At 30.3% G+C, this 21182-nt stretch overlaps 3 protein-coding genes, 1 long non-coding RNA gene and 1 other non-coding gene across 6 annotated transcripts; 3 read left to right on the top strand and 2 right to left on the bottom strand.

Moving 5' to 3' along the window:
• Positions 1-1712: 1712 nt before the first annotated feature.
• LOC116404186 lies at positions 1713-1826 on the top strand. Its single transcript, XR_004217123.1, has one exon. It is a non-coding gene; the product is annotated as a U5 spliceosomal RNA (small nuclear RNA).
• A 2568-nt stretch (positions 1827-4394) lies between these two features.
• On the top strand, positions 4395-6996 carry LOC101222954 (3-ketoacyl-CoA synthase 19). The gene is made up of 3 exons (XM_004143636.3): positions 4395-5426; positions 5943-6321; positions 6568-6996. Exons 1-3 carry the CDS (start codon positions 4635-4637, stop codon positions 6840-6842), a joined length of 1446 nt encoding a protein of 481 aa, XP_004143684.1. The 5' UTR covers positions 4395-4634; the 3' UTR covers positions 6843-6996.
• Positions 6997-10521: 3525 nt separating this feature from the next.
• LOC101218784 (cilia- and flagella-associated protein 298-B) lies at positions 10522-13271 on the bottom strand. 2 transcript variants are annotated; one of them, XM_004143540.3, is made up of 5 exons: positions 12952-13253; positions 12792-12841; positions 12421-12556; positions 11044-11150; positions 10522-10966 (listed from the first exon to the last, which is right to left on the bottom strand). In XM_004143540.3, the coding sequence occupies exons 1-5, from the start codon at positions 13139-13141 to the stop codon at positions 10925-10927; spliced, it is 525 nt and encodes a 174-aa protein (XP_004143588.1). In that variant the 5' UTR covers positions 13142-13253; the 3' UTR covers positions 10522-10924. The 2 variants fall into 2 exon arrangements, with proteins under 2 accessions (XP_004143588.1, XP_031740867.1); XM_031885007.1 differs by lacking the exons at positions 10522-10966; positions 11044-11150 and adding an exon at positions 11308-11547 and having other exon boundaries at positions 12952-13271.
• A 2481-nt stretch (positions 13272-15752) lies between these two features.
• On the top strand, positions 15753-19630 carry LOC116403657. The gene is made up of 2 exons (XR_004216409.1): positions 15753-15816; positions 18870-19630. It is a non-coding gene; the product is annotated as an uncharacterized LOC116403657 (long non-coding RNA).
• Positions 16596-18431, bottom strand: LOC101223186 (probable membrane-associated kinase regulator 4). Its single transcript, XM_004143637.3, has one exon. It carries the CDS (start codon positions 17845-17847, stop codon positions 16801-16803), a length of 1047 nt encoding a protein of 348 aa, XP_004143685.1. The 5' UTR covers positions 17848-18431; the 3' UTR covers positions 16596-16800.
• Positions 19631-21182: the final 1552 nt, after the last annotated feature.

The raw sequence follows: 21182 nt of genomic DNA, 5'->3' as shown, positions 1-21182 counted from the left end.
TCTTATCCCTTGCATTAAATACTAATATATTGATTCTTACTTGTTTAGTCCAAAGAAAATCATAAAAATTATGCTTGGACTGATCAAACAAATTTTAAAAGCTCAAGCGATCAATTATAAGTAATATCTTTTGATTTTGAAAAGTTTGAGTCACTTTTACATGTATACTTCATCTAGTTTGGAAGCTCAACGTTTTAACTATTAAATTTTGGAACATACTAATTAACCTACAAAATCTATATTGGACGAGATTGTTCCACGAAAATAAAAATTAGTAGGTCAGGCGTTCTAATCATCCTCACTTTTTTTATTATCTTGAATATTTTGGCGTTTGACATTATCATCGATGTACATACACAAAATACATGATTACTAGAGGACCATATAAATTGCAAAGCTTCATACATCACAGTGACATGCAACTAATTGGTGTTTTGTTCTTTGAAACACTTCACTTCCATAACTTAAAACATTGGAATGTATATGAGATATATGCCATTACACCAATACAATTTCACATATAGGTCAATTCAACAAATAAATACCTAACTGTGTTCAGTAATCAACCAATGCATTAATGGTAGCCCAATACTCTTCCAATATTTTTCTCTCCAATTAGTTCCAACGTGGATTTCCTAAACAACTTCAACCAAATATCATATCATTCCCAATATTTTTTTAACAAACAATATATGAGTGAACATGTTCTATATTTAAATTAGGTTAAGGTATTATTTTGGATGATAGACTTTAATGTATGTTTATTCAATTTTAATCTATACATTTTCAATTAAAAATGTATTCATCCAAAGTTAGTTTTTACTAAACTTGGTTAAATAACAATAATATTTGTTACAAAGAAAATTCAATACATGTAAATATACAATTTTTTCTTTTATATCAGAGTGAACCATAGACCTCACAGTTTGAGTTAAATTTAAAAATTATTGTAACTACCAATATTAAAATTAGAACCAACATTTTTATATAATAAAATTGAACAAACTTCAAAATATATTCAAAATAACATCTTCTAAGTTTTCATATAGGTAACTTATTAGCTATTTTTTTAAACAAATACTCGATTGGGATAATTGCTAAATAATTTCATATTATGAGTTACGTTTGGATTAAATTAATAAAATAATATTTAAAATTTTTTTTTTGTTTAAACTAAATGATTTAAAATACCCTTAAAAAATAGTTTTAAATAGTTTCCAAACACTCTAATTCTTTATTTTTTAAATTAAATATTTTAAAAAATAATCCAAATACACCGCAATATTTCACCAAACTATCATCACATCTCATCATCGTCCAAAATTTATGGATTTGGGCTATTACACCAATAGATGAATTAGAACACTAAAATCCATCCTCTTATCTACTGTGTTCCATCCAACATTGATTATGGATTTTCAGATATATATGCAAAATTTCAAAAAAGAGTTCATAATTTTCCACAGAAAAATTAAAAAAAAAAAAAGAAAACAAAGGAATAAATAGAGTGCTGTATGGGATAAACCACGTGGCAGCTTTTGTTTGGTTTCTTATATCTGAACAAATAGAGCAGCATCCAAAGTAAGAGTAAATAAGTTAAAAAGACAAAAATAGCCTTGGAAAGTCATAGTTCCCACATCGGAAAGAAGTTGGTAAGTGAATTCATCCAGTGACTATATAATCCCATCATCATATTCCTTTTAAAGCCACGGAGCCGTGCGGTGAGCACAGAGCGAACTATTCTTTCGCCTTTTACTAAAGAATACCGTGTGCTCGTCGTTCAAAGCGGCATACGCCTATTTTTGGAGGGCCTTTCCTACAGGATTGGTCCCTACAGTCTTAGTCAAATTCTTTTATAAATGCTAGATTTGTTTATACTTGTAAGGCTTGTAGGTTAAACCATAATTATTAATTTTTTATGAAGACGTATAATGAATGAGCAAGGGTTAATTGCACAATTGATGATAAGTTTGTTGTAGTGGTTTGAAACTATGATATTATAAATCACGTGCAATTCACACAGAATTTATTTTTAAGAAGAAAGTAAATTGACCAAAAAGTTAATATACTAAAAGTATTTAAATTAAAAAGGGTACAGTTGTAGAACTATCCTTTCGAGTACATATGAATTCGAAATGTACTTGATGTTTTCATACCCAATTTAGTAGACTCCAAATTTATAATCCGCATCATAATTTGTCCATAAACTAGGAGAATCTTTATATAATAATATGGGTTAAACAATACAATCGAAAGCTTAAACAAATCCTCCCCTCAACCAAATAATACGGTTTACTACAAATCACACATTGTTAAAAATTAAAAAAAAAATCGCACTGGAAGGATCTGTTAGGATATAAAAGGAGGAAGTTAATGGATGGCTCTTTGTGTATTTTTAGAAAGTGATTCTAGTTTCAATAGGAGAATATCTCCTATAGTTTCAAGCATGTGAAATATCTTTCCAAAGATATAATAAATTAAATTATATTCTAAACTCACACTTCGTAATTAATTGATCATCAGTGTAAATAAAACATAGAAAACAAAACAAGAATGATACTGAAAAATATATGAATCTTTCTACCAAAATAGCCTAACACTACCTATTTGAATTGAATAGAATTTGGTAACTTGAAATGAACAATAAGAGAAACCCTTAGTTCAATAAGAATATATGACCTATTTGAATTGAATAGATTTTGGTAACTTGAAATGAACAATAAGAGAAACCCTTAGTTCAATAAGAATATATGATTGAGTTAGATGATAGAATTAAATAATTCTTTAATTTTCGTTTGGAGCATTTCTTCTTCTCCTCCCATAAGGCTTCTCGACACAAATTTGCTTTTTCTTCGACAGAAAAGGGCTCAAGACACTATGTGCTTCACGCTAACACCTCTTGTGTTGCACTCTCTTTTTCTTCCTCACACACACACATAATATTTCTTGTGGGAAAGAAAAAGCTTAAAGTTTTGTTATGGGTTAAAAGCACCATTAACACCTCTCTCTCTAAATGCCCAATTAAAACCACATTTAATTCTTATGGGTTAAGAAACAAATGAGTTTGGAGTTTTGTACTCCACAATTCCTAAAACTCTTATTCATTTTATTAAATACTAATATTCAAAATTTCAATTTGAATATATTTGTATCATATTTCAAATTTTAATGAACTAAAATTACACAAAAAAAAAAAAAAAAAAAGCACTATAATCTTGTAAAAAATTGGACCGCAAAATTGAAGTTACACTCGACAAAATGGAATAGAACCATCACATGAATGAGATGCTTTCCAAGGTTTCAATCCCTTTCTAAAATTTCAACTACTCCAAATCGTCAAATTTAATATTCTTTTAACCACAAATATAAACGTAATAAACTAGGTTTGAATGTTAAAGTTACCATCCACGTCGTTTAAAGTTGAGATCCTATTCTATATATATAATACGAAATGACAACTATACTCATCACGAGAAATTGAAATTGAATTAAAATTGCTAGTTTTCTTTTATCTTCTTGTTGATACATAGAGGAGTTGTTTGTCATTATAATTTGTACTTACCATTGTTAACTTGGATTAAAACCCTAAACAAACTTTGAATATAATAGTTTATACAAAAAAGAATAGAACTTAAGTAAACTTACCTGCATGTGTATATTAAGAAAGAACATATAAATCAATTATCACTTTTTTTATACACTAATTAGTTATAAAATTCTTTAAAGAAAGTAAGGTTTCACACTCTCTCAAATAAATTTGTATTAAATTCTTCCAATCATATCAAATAATATAGCAAAATTATTGTTCTACCTATATTTTACAACCACATGTTTAATTTCATTACATATATACATCTACATGATTTCTTTTATTGAGGGTAGTTCCATTTAAAACGGTAGTTTTTATTCTTCGACAATATATAAGGTGGAGATCAAAACTAAATATTGAAGTCGATAGTACACCGGCCGTTCATATAGTTGAACCCATATTGAAACGTTTCTATGTTTTTATTTATTTAAATTTTTTATTTTGATCTTTTAACCTTCATACATGCATAGATCTCATTTTAGTTGTTGATATTTGAAATTTTAATTTAATGCTTTAACTTTTGTTAAATGAGCATTTAATCAATTCTACTTTTATCGCCAAAAATGGTAGTGTATAATAACACATTATCAATCCATTAGTACTTATTGGTTTGTGTGAGAGGAGAGATGAGGAGTAAGAAAAGCTAAAACATTGATTGGCAATTTTTCATCCTTTAATGAACGACAGAGAAACAATCAAAATGGTTCCAATTTTTTTTACATAATAACTAGAAGGAGACATCTACATACTCCATTCTTTAATCTTACCTTGAAAATATAACTCTAAAGCTACAAATTATAATTATTTTTTTCAATCAAAGGAAGATGTGATCAACATTAATTCTAATCCCTCTCTTTCTTTGGCTTTAAATTCATAGAACACCAAACAACATGAATTCACTACTCTCTCTTCCAAAAGAAGAAAAAAGAAACCCATCAAATTACTTAGTTGATCAAACAATAAGCAACAAAGATTTTTTTTTCTTTTTCTCTTTTTTCTACTTTTAAACACAAACCCTTCGTTTCTCCTAAATCTCATAGCCAAAATGGAAGGAGGACTCATGATGGCACTATGTTTAATCACTATCCTCTTCACCATCTTCACTCTCTTCAAGCTCTTCCTTCAATGGAAAAACCAATCTTCCTGCTACATGCTTGCCTACCAATGCTACAAACCCACCGACCCAACCCGAACCCTCAACACAGATTCTTGCGTAAAAATCGTCCTCCGCAACAAAAACCTCGGCCTCGAAGAATACCGATTTCTCCTCAAAACAATCGTCAGCTCTGGCATTGGCGAACACACCTATGCCCCAAAAAACGTCCTTGAAGGCCACGAAGAAAACCCGACGTTAAGTGAGGCTGTTGCCGAGATGGATGACATCATTTTCGACACGCTTGACAAACTCTTTGCAAAGACTCTCGTTTCCCCGTCGGATATCAAAATCTTGGTTGTAAGCGTGTCGTTGTTTTCGCCTTCTCCTTGTTTGACGTCTAGGATTGTTAATCGTTACAAGATGAGGGAAGATATTAAGGCATTTAATCTATCAGGAATGGGATGCAGTGCAAGCATTGTCGCCATTGATTTGGTTAATAATTTGTTTAAGTGTTATGATAATTCTTATGCCATTGTTGTTGCTACTGAATCTATGGGACCAAACTGGTATGTTGGGAAGGAAAAACAAATGGTTCTTTCAAATTGTTTATTTCGTTCGGGTGGTTGTTCCATGCTTTTCACTAATAAAAGAGAGTTGAAACATCAAGCCATGTTGAAGCTCAAGTGTTTGGTTCGATCCCATCTTGGTGCAAATGATGAAGCTTACCAATGTTGTATTCAGGTAATCAATTAACTGATTTTAATTTCATCCTTTTTCTTTCCATTCTTAATATAATATTATTACGAAACATTTTATCATTGAAGACTTAATAGATAAACATTCTATATATCTATATATACACAAACCAATTGAGTCATGTGCTCAAATAACAATGATAAATGTTTGAATATTGACCTTATAGTTGGATATCTAATTTTTAAACTTCAAATAAAATAAAGGGGTATAGTAAAGAATTTTGTTTTTATTTATATTTTAAAAAATTCTCAAACATTCTCTAAAAAGATATTTAAAAAAATCCCAAACATTCTCTAAAAAAGATATTAAAAAAGTCTCAAACATTCATCTATATATATATATAATAGTAATAAAAAGGAATCTAAGGATATATAAAAAATGGAATTATATTTTTAAAAAATTAATGATGATTATTATTGAATTATTTTCGTAAATATTTGAGTTTGTTTTGTTATACTAGAAAATAATTTAGTTAAATTATATTTATATTTTGTATGAAAGGTTGAAGATGATCGAGGGTATCGTGGGTTTAGGCTAACAAAGAACCTCCCAAAAGCAGCTTCAAAAATATTTGCAATGAATTTAAGGGTTTTGGTGCCAAAGATTTTGCCATTGAGAGAGTTGCTTCGTTATGTTATAGCTAATTCTTTTGTTCAAAAGAACAAACCACCAAAAGGAGCTGCCATGGGATCAGGAGGGGGTGGTCTACGTCAAGGTCCAATTACAGGTTTGAATCTTAAGACGGGTGTCGATCACTTCTGCATTCACCCCGGCGGGAGGGCTGTTATTGACAGCGTTGGGAAGAGCTTGGGCCTCAATGCTTACGATCTTGAGCCAGCTCGAATGGCACTGCATCGATTCGGAAACACTTCATCTGCAGGTAAAAGGGTAGATTTAATAAAGAAGAGGAAGAGTAGTTTGGTAAAAGAATGGTTAGAACAACATAACTTTAAAATGAAAACATTTTTTTTCCCAAAATATGAAGTGTTTTGAAGCATTCTAAACATCGTTTCTAATGGGTTGATAAAACTTCAAAGGAAAGTTTGAAAAAAATAGCAAAATTATATTATAGACAAGAAGTTAATAAGACATGAATTTGAGATAGCTTGACATTGTTTACGTGAAGGATTTTGGTACGTGTTCGGGTACATGGAAGCAAAGAAGAGGTTGAAGAAAGGAGAGAGATTATTAATGATAAGCTTTGGAGCAGGATTCAAGTGTAATAATTGTGCATGGGAAGTGATGAGAGATTTGGAAGATGAAAATGTATGGAAGGATTGTATTGATTCTTACCCTCCTCAATCCTTGACCAATCCTTTCATGGAGAAGTATAGTTGGATCTATGATGAATCTTTAAACTTCATTAGGAATAAAGATTTTAATTTTATAAAAGACAATTAATCTCTACCACTTAATAATTAACTAAGCTTTACTTATTCCATTATTGCATTATTATTGTTTTTTTTTATCCCTCTCTTATGTATGTTTTTGTGTAATATCCCATTTGGCTATTGAATTTGAATAAATAAACTTGATTGTGATTGTTTGATAATAATTTTGATAAATTTTTCTCTCTCTAATTAATTAATTGTAAGTGTGTTTCTCTTTAATTAATTTTCTCGAATTAGTCATTTAATTGTAATATTATTTGCAATAATCTAATGGAGAATTTACATTATACATGACAATTTGTCTATGATAATGTGTTATATATCTCTCTCTTCTCTCTTTTACTTTTGGAATTGTTCACTTTTTTAAATGTTTAAGAATTTGTAATTTGATTGTGCACTCACTGGTTAAGTTCGTTGTTTCAATGTTTTGGTTCTTCTATAAAAAGTTGTTTTTCGTTATTTTCAATATAGTCGAAAATTCTACTCTTAGGATCACGTACATTCAATGCATACATATCGTCAAATACTTCGATCATTCGATCTTTCACCATGATCTCCTAACATTTAAAACTAAAAAAGAAAATGATTGGAAGAAGAAGCACTTTCATCACTAGAGGTTGCTTCTTCACCCCTCATTTCTAAATGTATATACTCAGAGTGAGTGGTTGTGCATGAAAGGCATGGGTTTACATGCAACCAAAACACAGTAGCAGAAAGAAATAATTAACTTTTGATGAAGCCAATAATAATAATAATAATTAATAATGTAATAAATGGTCAAACAAATAATATTAAATGTGTCTGTGAACTCAATAACTGAGTTTCTGATCAAATGGTTAATTAGATATTTCTGACACTCTCTATCAACTTGTTTCCATCTTTAATTTTGAAGTAAATAACCAACCAACACTCTACCTCATCGATCATCTCCCTCCATCTATCATATATATAATCTCACTTACTTTTGTCCTACTTTTTTTAATATTATAACAACCTCACCTCACTCCCAATAAACCAAATAAAACATATATATATATACCTATACGTCTGTTCAAATTTGTTCATATATACTCACCTGTTGTACAAAGTAGTTTTGTTTTCTTCAAAAAATTTCCTACTCTTTCTTTTGCATATGAAAAAAAAAAAAATTCAATATTCATATGATTCTATATCTATATCATGTAATGATGTAAGTGTGTCTTTTTAAGGATATATATTTTGGATACTTTCATCATCTAAAATTTGTCCTCTCAAAGTTGATTAAAGAATAATAAATAATTTTTATGTAAGAAAATTAAATATAATACGTTCATGTGTTCCCAAATTTACTGTCAATTACTTTTATTTTATTCTCACTGTTTTGTTTTAATATCAAATCACATTATTTGGAAGTGTATTAATTAGAATTGATTTTTAATGCTAACATGGAGTGTTTTTAAATAATATATATATTTACGTTAGATATCCTATTCGAACAATGTTAATGGTAAGATAAATAGAATTAGTTGGTAAATGGAGGGGAGGGTTTAGCCAACCCACTTATTAAGTGAATCACGTAAACAATCCAACTCACTATTCCTTTATGGCACTACTTCACTATCGATCATCCAGGAGTACTTAGTCTTCTAATGTGGTCCTTGCTGACTTACACAGAATTTCACACGCTCCATGCTATTCAGGTTAGAGCTTAAGCTAGCTAGTGATGCTTTCGGCTACTGGACCATCACCATCTAGGATGCAACACTCCATCGTTTCACCTACTAGCACGACACTTGTATTGCTCTCCCACAACTCCGTCTTCACAATTTAGGCGACTCCTATTTTGCTCACCGCCACTACAAGAATCACTTTTGCTTTTTTTTTTCCTCTAGCTACTAAGATATTTCAAAATTTTGAATATTTCTCGCGTAACTTCCTCTCTCTATTGTTTATACTACTTGCACCTAATGTTGCTTTCTTAATTTATCTTTTGCACACAATCCCTACAACTCTACACCTTGTCAATTGAGTTGTCAATCTCACTCATTAAGCCAAAACCAATTCAATCAAAGTTTACCAAACACATTTTTTTTTATCTCGAACAACTTTGATTTAGACATTGATGAATTAAGGTTTGTCAGATTGAGTATTATTATCAATTTATCATTGATGGGACTTGAGTTTCACCATCATGGATTGAAAAGACTTCTTGTGTGCCCCCTTATCTCACTTCTCAACTTTAGGGTTCCTTCATTTATTTCACATAATTTCAAATGGGAAAAAATAGTTACAACCACTTAAATAATGTCAATTTTATGAAAATTAATTTACATCTCTAAATTATTAAACTTTTATCAATTAAAACTTTTAAGTAATAACAATTTTGGGTTTTTTTTTTTCTTTTTTCAAGAAATCAATTTAGCCAACGGTAAGTATTATTTCATTTTAAAATCGTCAATACATTATTTCACAGTTATGGCTTATATATATATTTTTTTTCTAAGGAGAATTATTGAATTTTTCTATCTATATTGATTTTTTTCAGACAAACATAAAAGTTGAAATTGAATAGATAATTAGCTACTTTCGATTAACATAAATGGTTTATTATCTATGCATTTCCCCCCCTATTTTTCTCTAATTATTTAGGAAGGATCATGTAATACTTTGTCTTGTTAATGCCTTTTGTTGAGTCTTGAGAGAAGAATAATTCTTTATTTGATATTGAGTTAATTAATTTTAAACGAAAATATTGATAATTAATTAAATTACTAATAGATATGGAGGATGTTTATTAATGAATGAAATTTAGCATTTGAATTGAAATAGGTCCACTATGATTGGTAAACTTCAATGAATTATAATGTAAGTACGAATTTCACATTTCTTCAATGAATTTCAATTTTTGAATAGTAATACATAAATTCATGTCTGTCCTATTTTTATTTCTCACAACATCATATTGATTGATTGTCCCAGTGGTCGAACCTTCCGATTTACGAAAACGTTGAAATATTTAGTCAATTTTTTTAGTTCAAAAGTTGAAGAGATCAGAGGAAGAGAGAATTGAAGACAGTATTAGAGCCAGAAGAAACTCAGTGTTTTTCAGAAGAAACAATGGTGTCTTTTTGGAAAAGCTTCTTTGTGCATTCATTTTGTTATTAAATGCTATTTTACAAATATATATATAGTTGTTGAAACCATAAAGGAAATATTCAAATTACCTTTTTTTCTTTTATTACTTTCCTCTGCTTGGAAGAATCCTTTTTATTCACCTGAACTTTTTAATTCTGTCAGAAGTAAATACAACTTACTCGAACAATGGGCATGATGAATGGGTATTTTCAACATCACTTATCTTTGTGCATTTTATTAAATTGTATATGTAGTAATATTTTAATTATTTTGTTAAGTGTATAATAAAAGTGAGATGTATAAATATGTGATACTCGAGATACAATTAAGTATTACATTTTTTTAACCTAAAATTAGTTTGGACATAAGAGAAGTCTACGATTAATAGATGGGTGTGAGTTAATTTTGAATAGAAAAGTGATTACAAGCGTTCAAAATATTTGGGGTTACTTAGTTTCAAACTTTCAATAGAAGGATTCAAACTAAAATTGGATAACCGAAAGAAAAGAAAATGATAGATAGAGTTTCAATATTAAGAAGAAAAAAAATTCAAACTAAAATTGGACGATTGAAAGGAAAGAAAATGATAACTTGAGTTTCAATATTAAGAAAATAAATGCTTAGATATTAACGTTTTCTTTTCACCATTTTTTTTGGCTTAAATTTAAAGAACTCAACCAAAATAATGCTATGCGAATGGTTTAAATCCAACAAATTTACAACCCAAACATAGGATCGGTTACTCAAACAGAAGATAGAGATAACACATTGATGATATAAGGATTATGATATTCAACATATCATATATCAAACTAAAATATTGAGATCTTATCTGCTTTCTCACGTCCAAAATCTTGTCCACTTTTCCATATATCCCATTACTATCAAATCTCAAAATTTTCACATAATAGCAGGAATTTGAACTCGAGCAGGTTCGTCAAGCACGTTGCACTCATAGCTGACAGATTGCATCAGTATTCAACTTGGGGGTGTAATTTTCGGTTGTAGTTTAAGAACGATCTGATAATAGATAATTGGAGCAATTGGTCATCTATATGAAAAAAACAAACGAAGGAACAAACCCAATGACAAAATACCTTAGTTTTCTCATTTCTTCCAATATAATCGCAGAGTTGTTTCTCCTTCATGAGCTCTTTTCCTGCTAGTTTTAGCTGAGTCGTATCCTTGTCAAGAAGGCCGACATCTGAACGAAGATATAATAGATAATCTTGTTTCTAGTCACCTTCATCAAGAATTATAAGGTTGATCTAAAACAAAGCAACTTTCTTTCTGAGGAACAGTTTTAGAAGATTGACAATGATGAGTGAATGGATCTATTCGTCACCAAGTACAACCTTATCAAAGAGCAGATACGAATGTTATTTAGATAGAAGTTGGAATACCTTAAGGATATATTAGTATTGAGCAAAGGAGTTCATGGGAAATTGTTATAGATTCAGTGAGAGGAAAGGGAAGAAATGAGGGTAGACAAGTAAACAGTTTTGAGGCTGATTGGCATCTCGAGAGAGGAAAGATTCCAATTATCTTGAATACATGGGGATAATCTAGGTGTTTGGAGAGCTGGAATGTAATTTGAATTACTGAGAATCAAATAAGTGTTAGAAAGCGTAAGTAATCTAAAAGACAAAACGAAAATGAGATCGTCAAACATAAAAACAGTGAGAAAGATGGTTGGACTGAAAACTGTCGAAATAGAATGAGTTTTGTATCACAAATCGGGCTCAAAACGCTCAATCCAAACATGATTTTTTATTATATTACATTACAAACCTATCACATTATGGGTCACCGAACACCCATATATTTCAATTTATTGTAAAAGATAGTTTCAAGACAGGTCTTTTCCTAGAAAACTGACATAATTTTCCTTGGAAAGTTAATATTCTATTTCCTTTTGAGGAATCTGTGTGAACCAGACCAGGTTTTAATGTTGTATTTCTTCATGTTAGCATGTATAACACAAAAGTTTATATTTGAACGCACATCTTTAGTTGAGATAATGTTTATCAGTTCAAACCCCAAACAAATTCGACGTGGGATCTTGATTAATAATTCGAGTAATATAGAACTACTACGAATCTAAACATAGCCACAATGTACTGTGGTACAAAAGGTAAAGAACTCAAAGGATAAACAAGTAAATCAAGATACTTGCACCTCTACTCTTGAGATCTTTAATTCACCAACTAAAATAATACCCCCATCCTTCTCGCTCGCTCTATTCATAACCAATCTCCCAAATGACTTTTCTAGCTAATTACTAATGAACCCAAAATAAAATCTCTATAGAAAAACATTATGTGACAGAGAAAAATATCTTTCAGAACCATCAAGGTAATGCAGAAGAACAGTTAGTTACATACAACTTTAGAGTAATGGACGGTAATACTGTTGTTATTTAAGAAGTAACGAAAAAGAAAAACAAGAAAAGATAGGAAGAAAATCTCAAATACCTGATGAAAGTTGTTGATACTGAGTGGAATCATAGACACCCAATATATCAAACTTTGCTACCAATTCTCTTTCAATAGTCTCAAAATGGTGTCTCAACACAAGAAATGATAAAGGCCTATTGTGGATAACCATGTCCTGTAGTGAGAAAATCGAAATCAATCAATGAAAAGATGCAAAAGAATAGACTAATAATTACAACATTCCCTTCTCTAAATGAACACAATTCTACTTCCTATGCTATAACAACAGTTTATTCATGAGAAAATGCAAAACAATCACAATGAATCGTATTTACTAGGTTTACTAAACAACAGAACTCTCATCGATTATCTCATTATCAAAACACGAAAAGGGGAATAGAGAGTGAAACCTTAGATGCGTAGGACTTTGCTTCTGAGAAAGCTCTCAAAAGAGACGTAGCTTCATATCACATCCATCAGAGAATCGATGAGCGTAAGATGATTACAAAAGAGAAAGAAAGAGTAACGAGTAAAATAGAAATTATTAGTCCGGATTGCTAATATTCAAACCTTTGGGATCGCCACTAAAGGGAAGTAGAAGGGGTTCGAATTCTGAAATAAGCCGATGAATTTTAGATTGGAGATTGAAGATTTGAATAACTTCCGAAGCAATTTCATCGATCAATAAGTCGCTCTGACACTCGTAAAGAAACTCGAATTCGCAGGAATCGTGGCCGGACTTGACGTGAACTCTCACCATTTTTTAGGCTTCGCCGGGAACTGTTTGTATTTGTGTTGTACTCACTGGAAACTAAGAAAAAGAAAATGTAAAAGAAGTTAATTCGGAGTCAAATATATTCGTAAGTCTAAAATGGTCAATATCTAAGGGAATGTCCGTATGAGACTAAGAACTTATTAAATTTTGGAGTTAACCCATTAAATACTTACCAATATTTGAAAACACAATGTTCTCTCGGTGTAATTCTTTCTTCTAAACGATCATAATACAATATCGTCTACGAAGATCAAAACAATTGAATACTAAATTTAAAAATCAGCTTTCATCGATCTATAAAATCATTTATATCCAAATTATTGAAAAGTTACTTAACTGAAATAATAAAATAATAAAAAATATATTCTAGGTATGAATCTAACAAAACAAATATTTTCGTATCTACACAGATATTACAACATAAACAAATAAGATTATTTGAAGATTTAAAGATATTTGGTTTTTAACCGTTTGATTTTATGCTTTTATATACATAATAGTTAAACTTGACGTGAGTGCACGCTTAGCGTGTGATTAAGTTTTGTTAGAACGTAAAATTTAGATTAATTTTTATAAATATAGCAAAATATCAAAATATTTACAGTGGTATAACAAAATGAAAAAGTTCAATAAGTGTGTAATTTTTATTTTCTTTTTCTTTTTTCTTCCAACGCCTTTTTCAAAATATCAACATCATTTAAATATTATTTTCATATGATTTAAACTATCGCTTACCTAATCAAGATTGTTTAGATTTGAAACTTGTTTTTCATTTTTTTAAAAAAACTATACTTCATCATGTGAATATGATCTAAACGATTGTATATCATAGTCAACTCAGATCATTTAGCATGGTCAACACGACTATTTCAACAGTCAACATTCTAATGATTTTAATGGTCTACATATTTTTTCTCAAATTTAAATTATCGCATTTGAAATTTTTTACAAAATTATTTTAAATGATTAATCAATTTTTTTTTTTAAAAAAAGGCAAATGGTGCGGTAATCTTTAGTAAAAGGCCAAAGAATAGTTCGCTTTCTGCTCACCACACGACTGATGGGATACAAAATTCTTTACATGTGAGAATGAAATAATTATATTAATAGAGTACTTTTTAAAACTATTTACAAAACTACAGTTGTTTTAAAACTCATTACAAAACTAATGCTATTTTTTACATTTTCTTTTTTCTCTCTCATTCGGCGAGTATTGAAGACTCGCACAATTCCATTTTTTTCTCTCATTATTTTTAGTTTTCATATAAAATTTTCTTTTTTAAGTTTTTCACCTAATTTTTTATCTAATTCAATTTAGCTTTTATTTTTTTCTTCAAAATTAAATTATACTTCTTCTATATATATATATATTTCTTCTTCCAATTTGATTTTAAAAAAAACTATATTCAACTTTTTTTCCTTTTTTTTTTCATATAAATTTTTTATCTTAATTCTATTTGAATTTTTATTTTCATTCCTGAAAACTAAATTGTATTTTTTTTATAAAATAAATTCATATAATCTTTTTATCTTTATGAATTTTAATTTTATTCTTAAAAACTAAATTCTAGTTTTTTTTATATATAATTTATCTTTATTCAATTTGAATTTAATTTTTACCGGTTTGATTCATTCCTTTTTTACCCTTTCTACTTTTAGGTATCCGTAATTTATTTTTTAATATAGCCTAATATTTTTATAGCAAAATTCATCCAATATTTTATAATCTATTTTAAAAAATTCTATATACATTTTTAATAATTTCATTTTCATATTATTTCTAACCATTCTCCTTTTTATCTTTTTTAATCTTTTAAGATAGGTATATTTTGTTTCATTTTTCTATAGAAGAAAAACACAATTACATTTGTGTTATCATTGATGATCAACATCTATCAATGATAATACAAATGATAGATGCTAATTGATTTCATTTATATTTATATACTATTTTTTAGATCATAGAATTTAAACGTCTAGAGTTATTTGAATTAGACATAATTTATATATTATTTTTAGTACATAGCTTTTCAAGTCATTTACATTTGTGGCAAAAGAAAAATTATTCATTTGTTTCAACACTTACATGTAAGGCTATTAAGTTATCGTGGTTAATTAGGGTTGAGAATGACCAGCATATACATAGTTCAATGTTTACAAAGACACCAAGAAGTTTCACTTTCATTTGTCGCACATTTGAAAATTAAGAAATGACTAGAACTGATAAATATAAGAGCACCTGCTAAGGATTCACATCATATCGTATGAATTTTCCTTTTAAGACAATAATTTTCATAAAACAACAAATTAGTTTATAAATAATGATTTCTACATAACAACAAATTAGTTTCTTATCTAAAAAATAACAATTAAGAAGGAGGAAGAAAGCAGAAATGAATGGAAACATTGTAAAAAGAGAAAAATAGCTAAAATATTTATAAAAATATATTTAAAAAATTATTGTGAATATAGTAAAGTTTCATTTTTTAATTAGTGAAAATTTTATTATATTTTATAAATATTTTTAATAATTTTGTTATTTAAAATATAATAATAATTTTTTTTTTCTTGAAAAGGGAATAATTAATTAGTTAAGCATTGCGATACACAAGCGAGTGCTTGAAGCATTTTCATGGCTTTGAACACGGCGCTTGTTTCAGGTGAATCCTTTCTTTTCCACTTCTCCGTGTTCAATTTCTCAATGCGTATTGTGGTTGCGCTAATTTGGGAACGCATTAAACCAGGTGTTCGGAATCCCGATTGTTTCCTTTTTCTATGATTACAGAATTGCACTTTTATTGATTATCGATACATTTTGTTTACAAATCATGTCATGGTGATATCGCCGACTCTTTGAATTTTGGACATCAATTTTACTTTCTGTCGATCGGGGACAAAGTATCGAGCATCGCCGTCTTCTAGTTTAGATTTCTGGATAGTGTAGTTTGATCCTGAGTAAATGAAAGCTTAGATAATTGATTATGAAATTGATTATGAAATTGATCAAGTTTTTAGGTTAATTTTTTCGTGTGGATTTAAGCTATATTAACGGAGAGTGCATGAGATCCTACATTAATTTTTCGAAATTCTGGATATTTGTGCGACGTACGTACAATGTACGAGAATGTAGGATGTAGGATTTTTTTTCTACTCTTAGATTTTAAGTACAGCCATTCCAATTCTGTACTTTACAATTTCAAGCTGTACATTGCTTGATTTTTCGAAGTTGATTGATATATTCCTCCATAAAGTGGTAATGGTTTCACTTTTCTACATAATGGAAATTTTCACTCCGAGAGTGTTCGTTGCAAAGAGAAGGAGATTTGTTGAATGTATAGCGAGCTCTATGAATTTTGTGGATTAATTAGATTTTAGAAGGGCATATTTGGTGCTTATTTATTAGAGATTTGAGTTTATCTAATAAAGAGATGAGAGATAGTTGCTGCAATTGTTTGAGACAGACATCTTGTGTTGCATTTTCATAAAGTCCTACATGTTGTACTCAACAGTACAAATTACAGATAGCCATGAACAACATTTTTCGTTGACTTATAGCATACCCCAAGACAGGAATCTTATAAGAAGAACTAAGATGTCATTAATATCTTATAGGTCTGTACTTTCTTATTCTCTATCAGTCTCTATCATCCCCTGCCAAGTTCTGGTATTTCCTGATCATCAGAAACTGTAAGGGTTGAAGATGATAATAAGTAAATCCCAACTTCACTAACTGTCTTTCTTGAACGCAATGGTTGCTGAGATTGAGACTGCTTGCAGTGTTCAATTGCTCCCTGAATTGAGTTCTCAATCTCTGAATTCACACTCCCACATCTCTTTAGGTAATTCCCGCTTGAAATGTTTGGACATGAAGAGGAAGTGGGATGTAATGGTGCAGAAGACAATGATTTGATAATTGGTTGTCTCTTAATAACCATTGAGAATGATCTTCTGTTGCGACTACTGTTTTCCGTATTGCCTTTGTCTTTGTTGGAATTGGCGATAGAGCTCGAAATTGGTCCAAATGGCTTTCTCTTTTCCACTTTAGCTCCCTTTTTTGAACATTCATTGGGCTTTGAGGCTGATCCTTCATGTGCAATCTTTGCAGCTGCTGCGCAGGACTCATCTGAGCAACCTGATTTGGTAAAAAAAGATTTGATGTAAGTCCTGGAAGCTTTCAGCTTGAGACAAAGGGTAGAATACTTAAGCTTTTTGGTCCAGGACTTTTTCGAACTTTCACCATTCAAATAGCTCACATCTGCTGAATACTCTAGAAGATATTCGTCCGGATTTAGCTCCCTACTAATCCGAAAAGATTCGGAAGGAGAAATGTTGCAGGAGTCAAAAGGAGTACTGGTAGGTGTATTGACTGAAGTGGTTAATGGAGTGGTGTAAAATTCTTCAAACGTGTCTTTTCTGTAATCATAATCGGAACTAGACTTTTGCAAGAGTTTCTCTATCATTTTCAGGCGTGGGGGATGATGAAGGGGAAGAAGCTTCCCATTGTAGAAGAGCTCATCAGCTGGAGAAGTCGTTGGCTCTCTCCCTCGAGAATTCAAAGACATTTGAAACTCGAACTCTCTGGATTGTCGCGGCGAGCTTTTGGAGCAGCAGCGAAAGTTAGTGTAGGAACCAATTTCAATGTCTATATAGTCATCATCTGATGGATCACAAGATGGAATGTCAACAGCCATATCTAGTAACTCTCTCTCTCTCTGGAATTTGCTTATATGAAACTATGCTTTATCAGGTGGTTTAAGGGTAGGAGCACCTTTACAACTGAGGATGCTTGTCTTTATATCAGGTCTATAGAGAATAAAGTATGGGGAAATTATAATTGGCACTGTTTTAATAATGCTTCCAAATAGGAAATTAAAACATAATTGGAGGTAACCTTCTTATCATAATTTTATTAATCCTCGGTAAACTATTTATTTATTCCTTTTCTTTTTCTTTTTATAACATATAGTGAACTAGTTTTTTTTTTTTTTCCTTCTTTTGGGTGTGTGTGGCTGATTTCTCATTGCTTTTCACTATGCTACTACAAAAGAATGCACTAAACTAGTCTGGTCTCTTTCTTTAGTATTATTCTTTATAGTGATGTAGAAAACCATTAAGAATATAAAATAGTGAAAATTTGCATCTTTTTCATTGGGGTTTACTTTGCTTCCAAGTCACCGAAATTGGGTAAAATGTTTCTCAACCATTATTAAAGAATCAGTTGACAAAAATTTATCAAACAAAGTAAAACACAAAAAATTAGAACCAAATAAACAAAAAAGGCTTAGCTTAGGCATTGTCCTTCATTCCAAAGAATATAGATGTTGAACAACATTACTCAAGCAAAACAACACTACATGCTGTACCTTAGAGTAAGAGGGATAAAATCCCAAAGTTCCCTTTCTAAATGCTAATCTAAGATTCTTAGATTAGGCACCTGAAAAAAAAAATAGTAGAACCATCTTTTTCAACAGCTGTCTAGCTCTTCAGACAAAAATCAGTTTGAAGAACCAAACCATGCCCTAAAAACTGGCTTTTTTGCTCTCTTACAGCATGCTAAGCTCCTTCATATTTCCATGTGGTCCTTGAGAAAAATATATAAATTAATAAACAAAAAAACATGATTGAAGACAGCTCCTCTTTCAACTAGAACATTACTTAGAGGCTGCTACAGAAGCACTTTTGTCTGATTTTATTTCTTTCTACTGAAATTCAGGGTGGCTTTACTTTTCATCAATCTTTACCAATCCAAATACACTGATTGGTTAGTATTGAAATCTTTTCCCTCTTCCTTTTTGTTTTATATGTTTTACATCAAAAAGCTTACGTTTAAACTGCTCCTATAAATATTTATATATATATATGTGTGTGTGTGAAAAAAAGTTCTTGACCTCATAGTGAATTAACAATGTCCAGACATTTAATAGTGGAGGAGGGAAATTTCGGATTAATTTTGCCTTTGAATGCTTGAGACTTTTGCTATTGTCCTCTGCTTTTTTAATACACTCTTCCACGTTTTTGCTTTGTCTCACTATGTGTAAAGATAACTTATTTTAGAATTTTGGTAAGTCATGAGTTGCCAAATGCAAACAGTTTTCGGTATAATTAGCCTCAGAGGGTGAAACATGGACTCCACAACTTGTGAAAATGCTTAAGTAGAGAGAAACATGAAGCTTCTGAATTTGTCAGCACCCTCCTTCTGGGCACGCTCTGCAAATGTACCTCAAAAGCATTGTATTCAACTTCATTCATATGATTTGCTCACTATTTTCATACGCGACTTAACTCGAACCTGGTCTTCCAAGGATGATCGTGTATTTGACTCCGTCTGGTTCTTCATTATCGTTTCTTTAAGAATGAATTTTTCTTTTGAAGTTTGTGTAATTTATTATGATTTGTAGGAGTATAGTTTAAAATAAACAAGTTTTCCTATCGAATTACGCAACCAGCCACAAAATCAATAGCTGTTTCTTGCGATTCAAAATATGCAATTTGGTTTTTCAAATTTTATGACTTTATATAGTTTTTAAGTAAATCAACGTCAATTTTTAAACATAAATTAATATTATGATTTATATAATTATAGTATTGTTGGATCTATCATGTCTAATCTCAATCTAAGAATTTGTCAATAAAACCGAATCATAACCATAGTCTACCATTTATTACTATTTTATGAAGCGATGGAACCCAACTTTTTTCTAGTGTAAAAAGAAATAGAAAACAAACTAAGCAGCATAAATATGTTGACACAAAACACCATGTTCCAAAATTCTTTAGTGTATGCCTAACTCATAAGCAACACAAAAGCATTTTCACCATAGTTTAGAAATTCCACTTCTATGATTTTATAATTTACAAATTGTATCTTTTATGTTTCAAAAACAGTTCCAATCATTACCATAGTTAATAAATTAACAAATTAAACACCTCCCGTTGATAAGTTTTAAAGAAACCTATATATACTTGATACATATATCATTAAAATAAACCACAAAGTTAACTTTTAGAGTTCACAAACTACACTCTTTCAGAACTAATTTTTAAATTGTAAGACATGCTTTGCAAAATAAACAGATCATAAAAAAAATATAAATTTACAAATACCCCTTCAAAGAGAGAGAGACCAGCTCACTGACATCACAAACACAGAGTAAATTAAAGTATTTAATAAAAAACAAGATAACAATTCTGAGAGAGAATGAAAGAAGAGGAGAGAGAGAGGGAGAGAGAGAGGATACAATTAAGAGCCACAAATAAGATTAGAGAACCCACCACCCAGAAAATCAGGATAAAAAGCTATCTTCTCATTGGCTAAAGCCTAAAGGGTTGACAACTTGAAACCTTTTATTATTATTACTATCATTATCATTATCATTATCATTATTTATCAAGCTAGGGTTGTTATTAGCAACAGAAAATTTCTTGCTCTGTCCCACTCAAATTCTAAGGAGCGTTTAAACCCTCCAATTTGATGTGTCATATATACAGTATGTCAAATCAAACATAGCTCAATAAACATATAAGTGTAGTTACGAGATAAGTGGTTTGAACTCTCCTACCTCCAAATTGTCTGTAGTGGTCTATTTTATAATCATCCTACATACTAAATATTGATATTGTAAGTCTCGGACTGTAATAACCATCGACTATAATAACCAACTGGGTGCTTCCGGAGCCAAATTCAGAGGGAGAGCCAAAAAGATAAAACTATAAGGATTTGAAAACTGCCCTATCAAGAAAGATTTGGGCCAGACATGTTTCAGCCCACTACTTTGTGTGCCCTATCCTTGAAGGCAGAGGAGGCTTATAACCATCATGTTGTTCTTTAAAAGATAAGACAAATTCCAACTACCATATCCAAGAAACCTTTCTGAGACATATCAGTATTAACAAAAATCTCCTAACCCCACACCAACTAATTTGTCAGGAAACATTGGGGTCTCCCACCAAAGGATGGTGGATTGCTTAAGAAACTAAGAACTTACCCCCTTACAATACAGTTTTAATTTATCTAAAAGGTTGGACT

Source organism: Cucumis sativus, chromosome 5 (genome assembly GCF_000004075.3).
Source record: "Cucumis sativus cultivar 9930 chromosome 5, Cucumber_9930_V3, whole genome shotgun sequence".
In the NCBI taxonomy this organism is placed as follows: Eukaryota; Viridiplantae; Streptophyta; class Magnoliopsida; order Cucurbitales; family Cucurbitaceae; genus Cucumis; species Cucumis sativus.
This window is presented reverse-complemented; position numbering and strand designations above follow the sequence as displayed.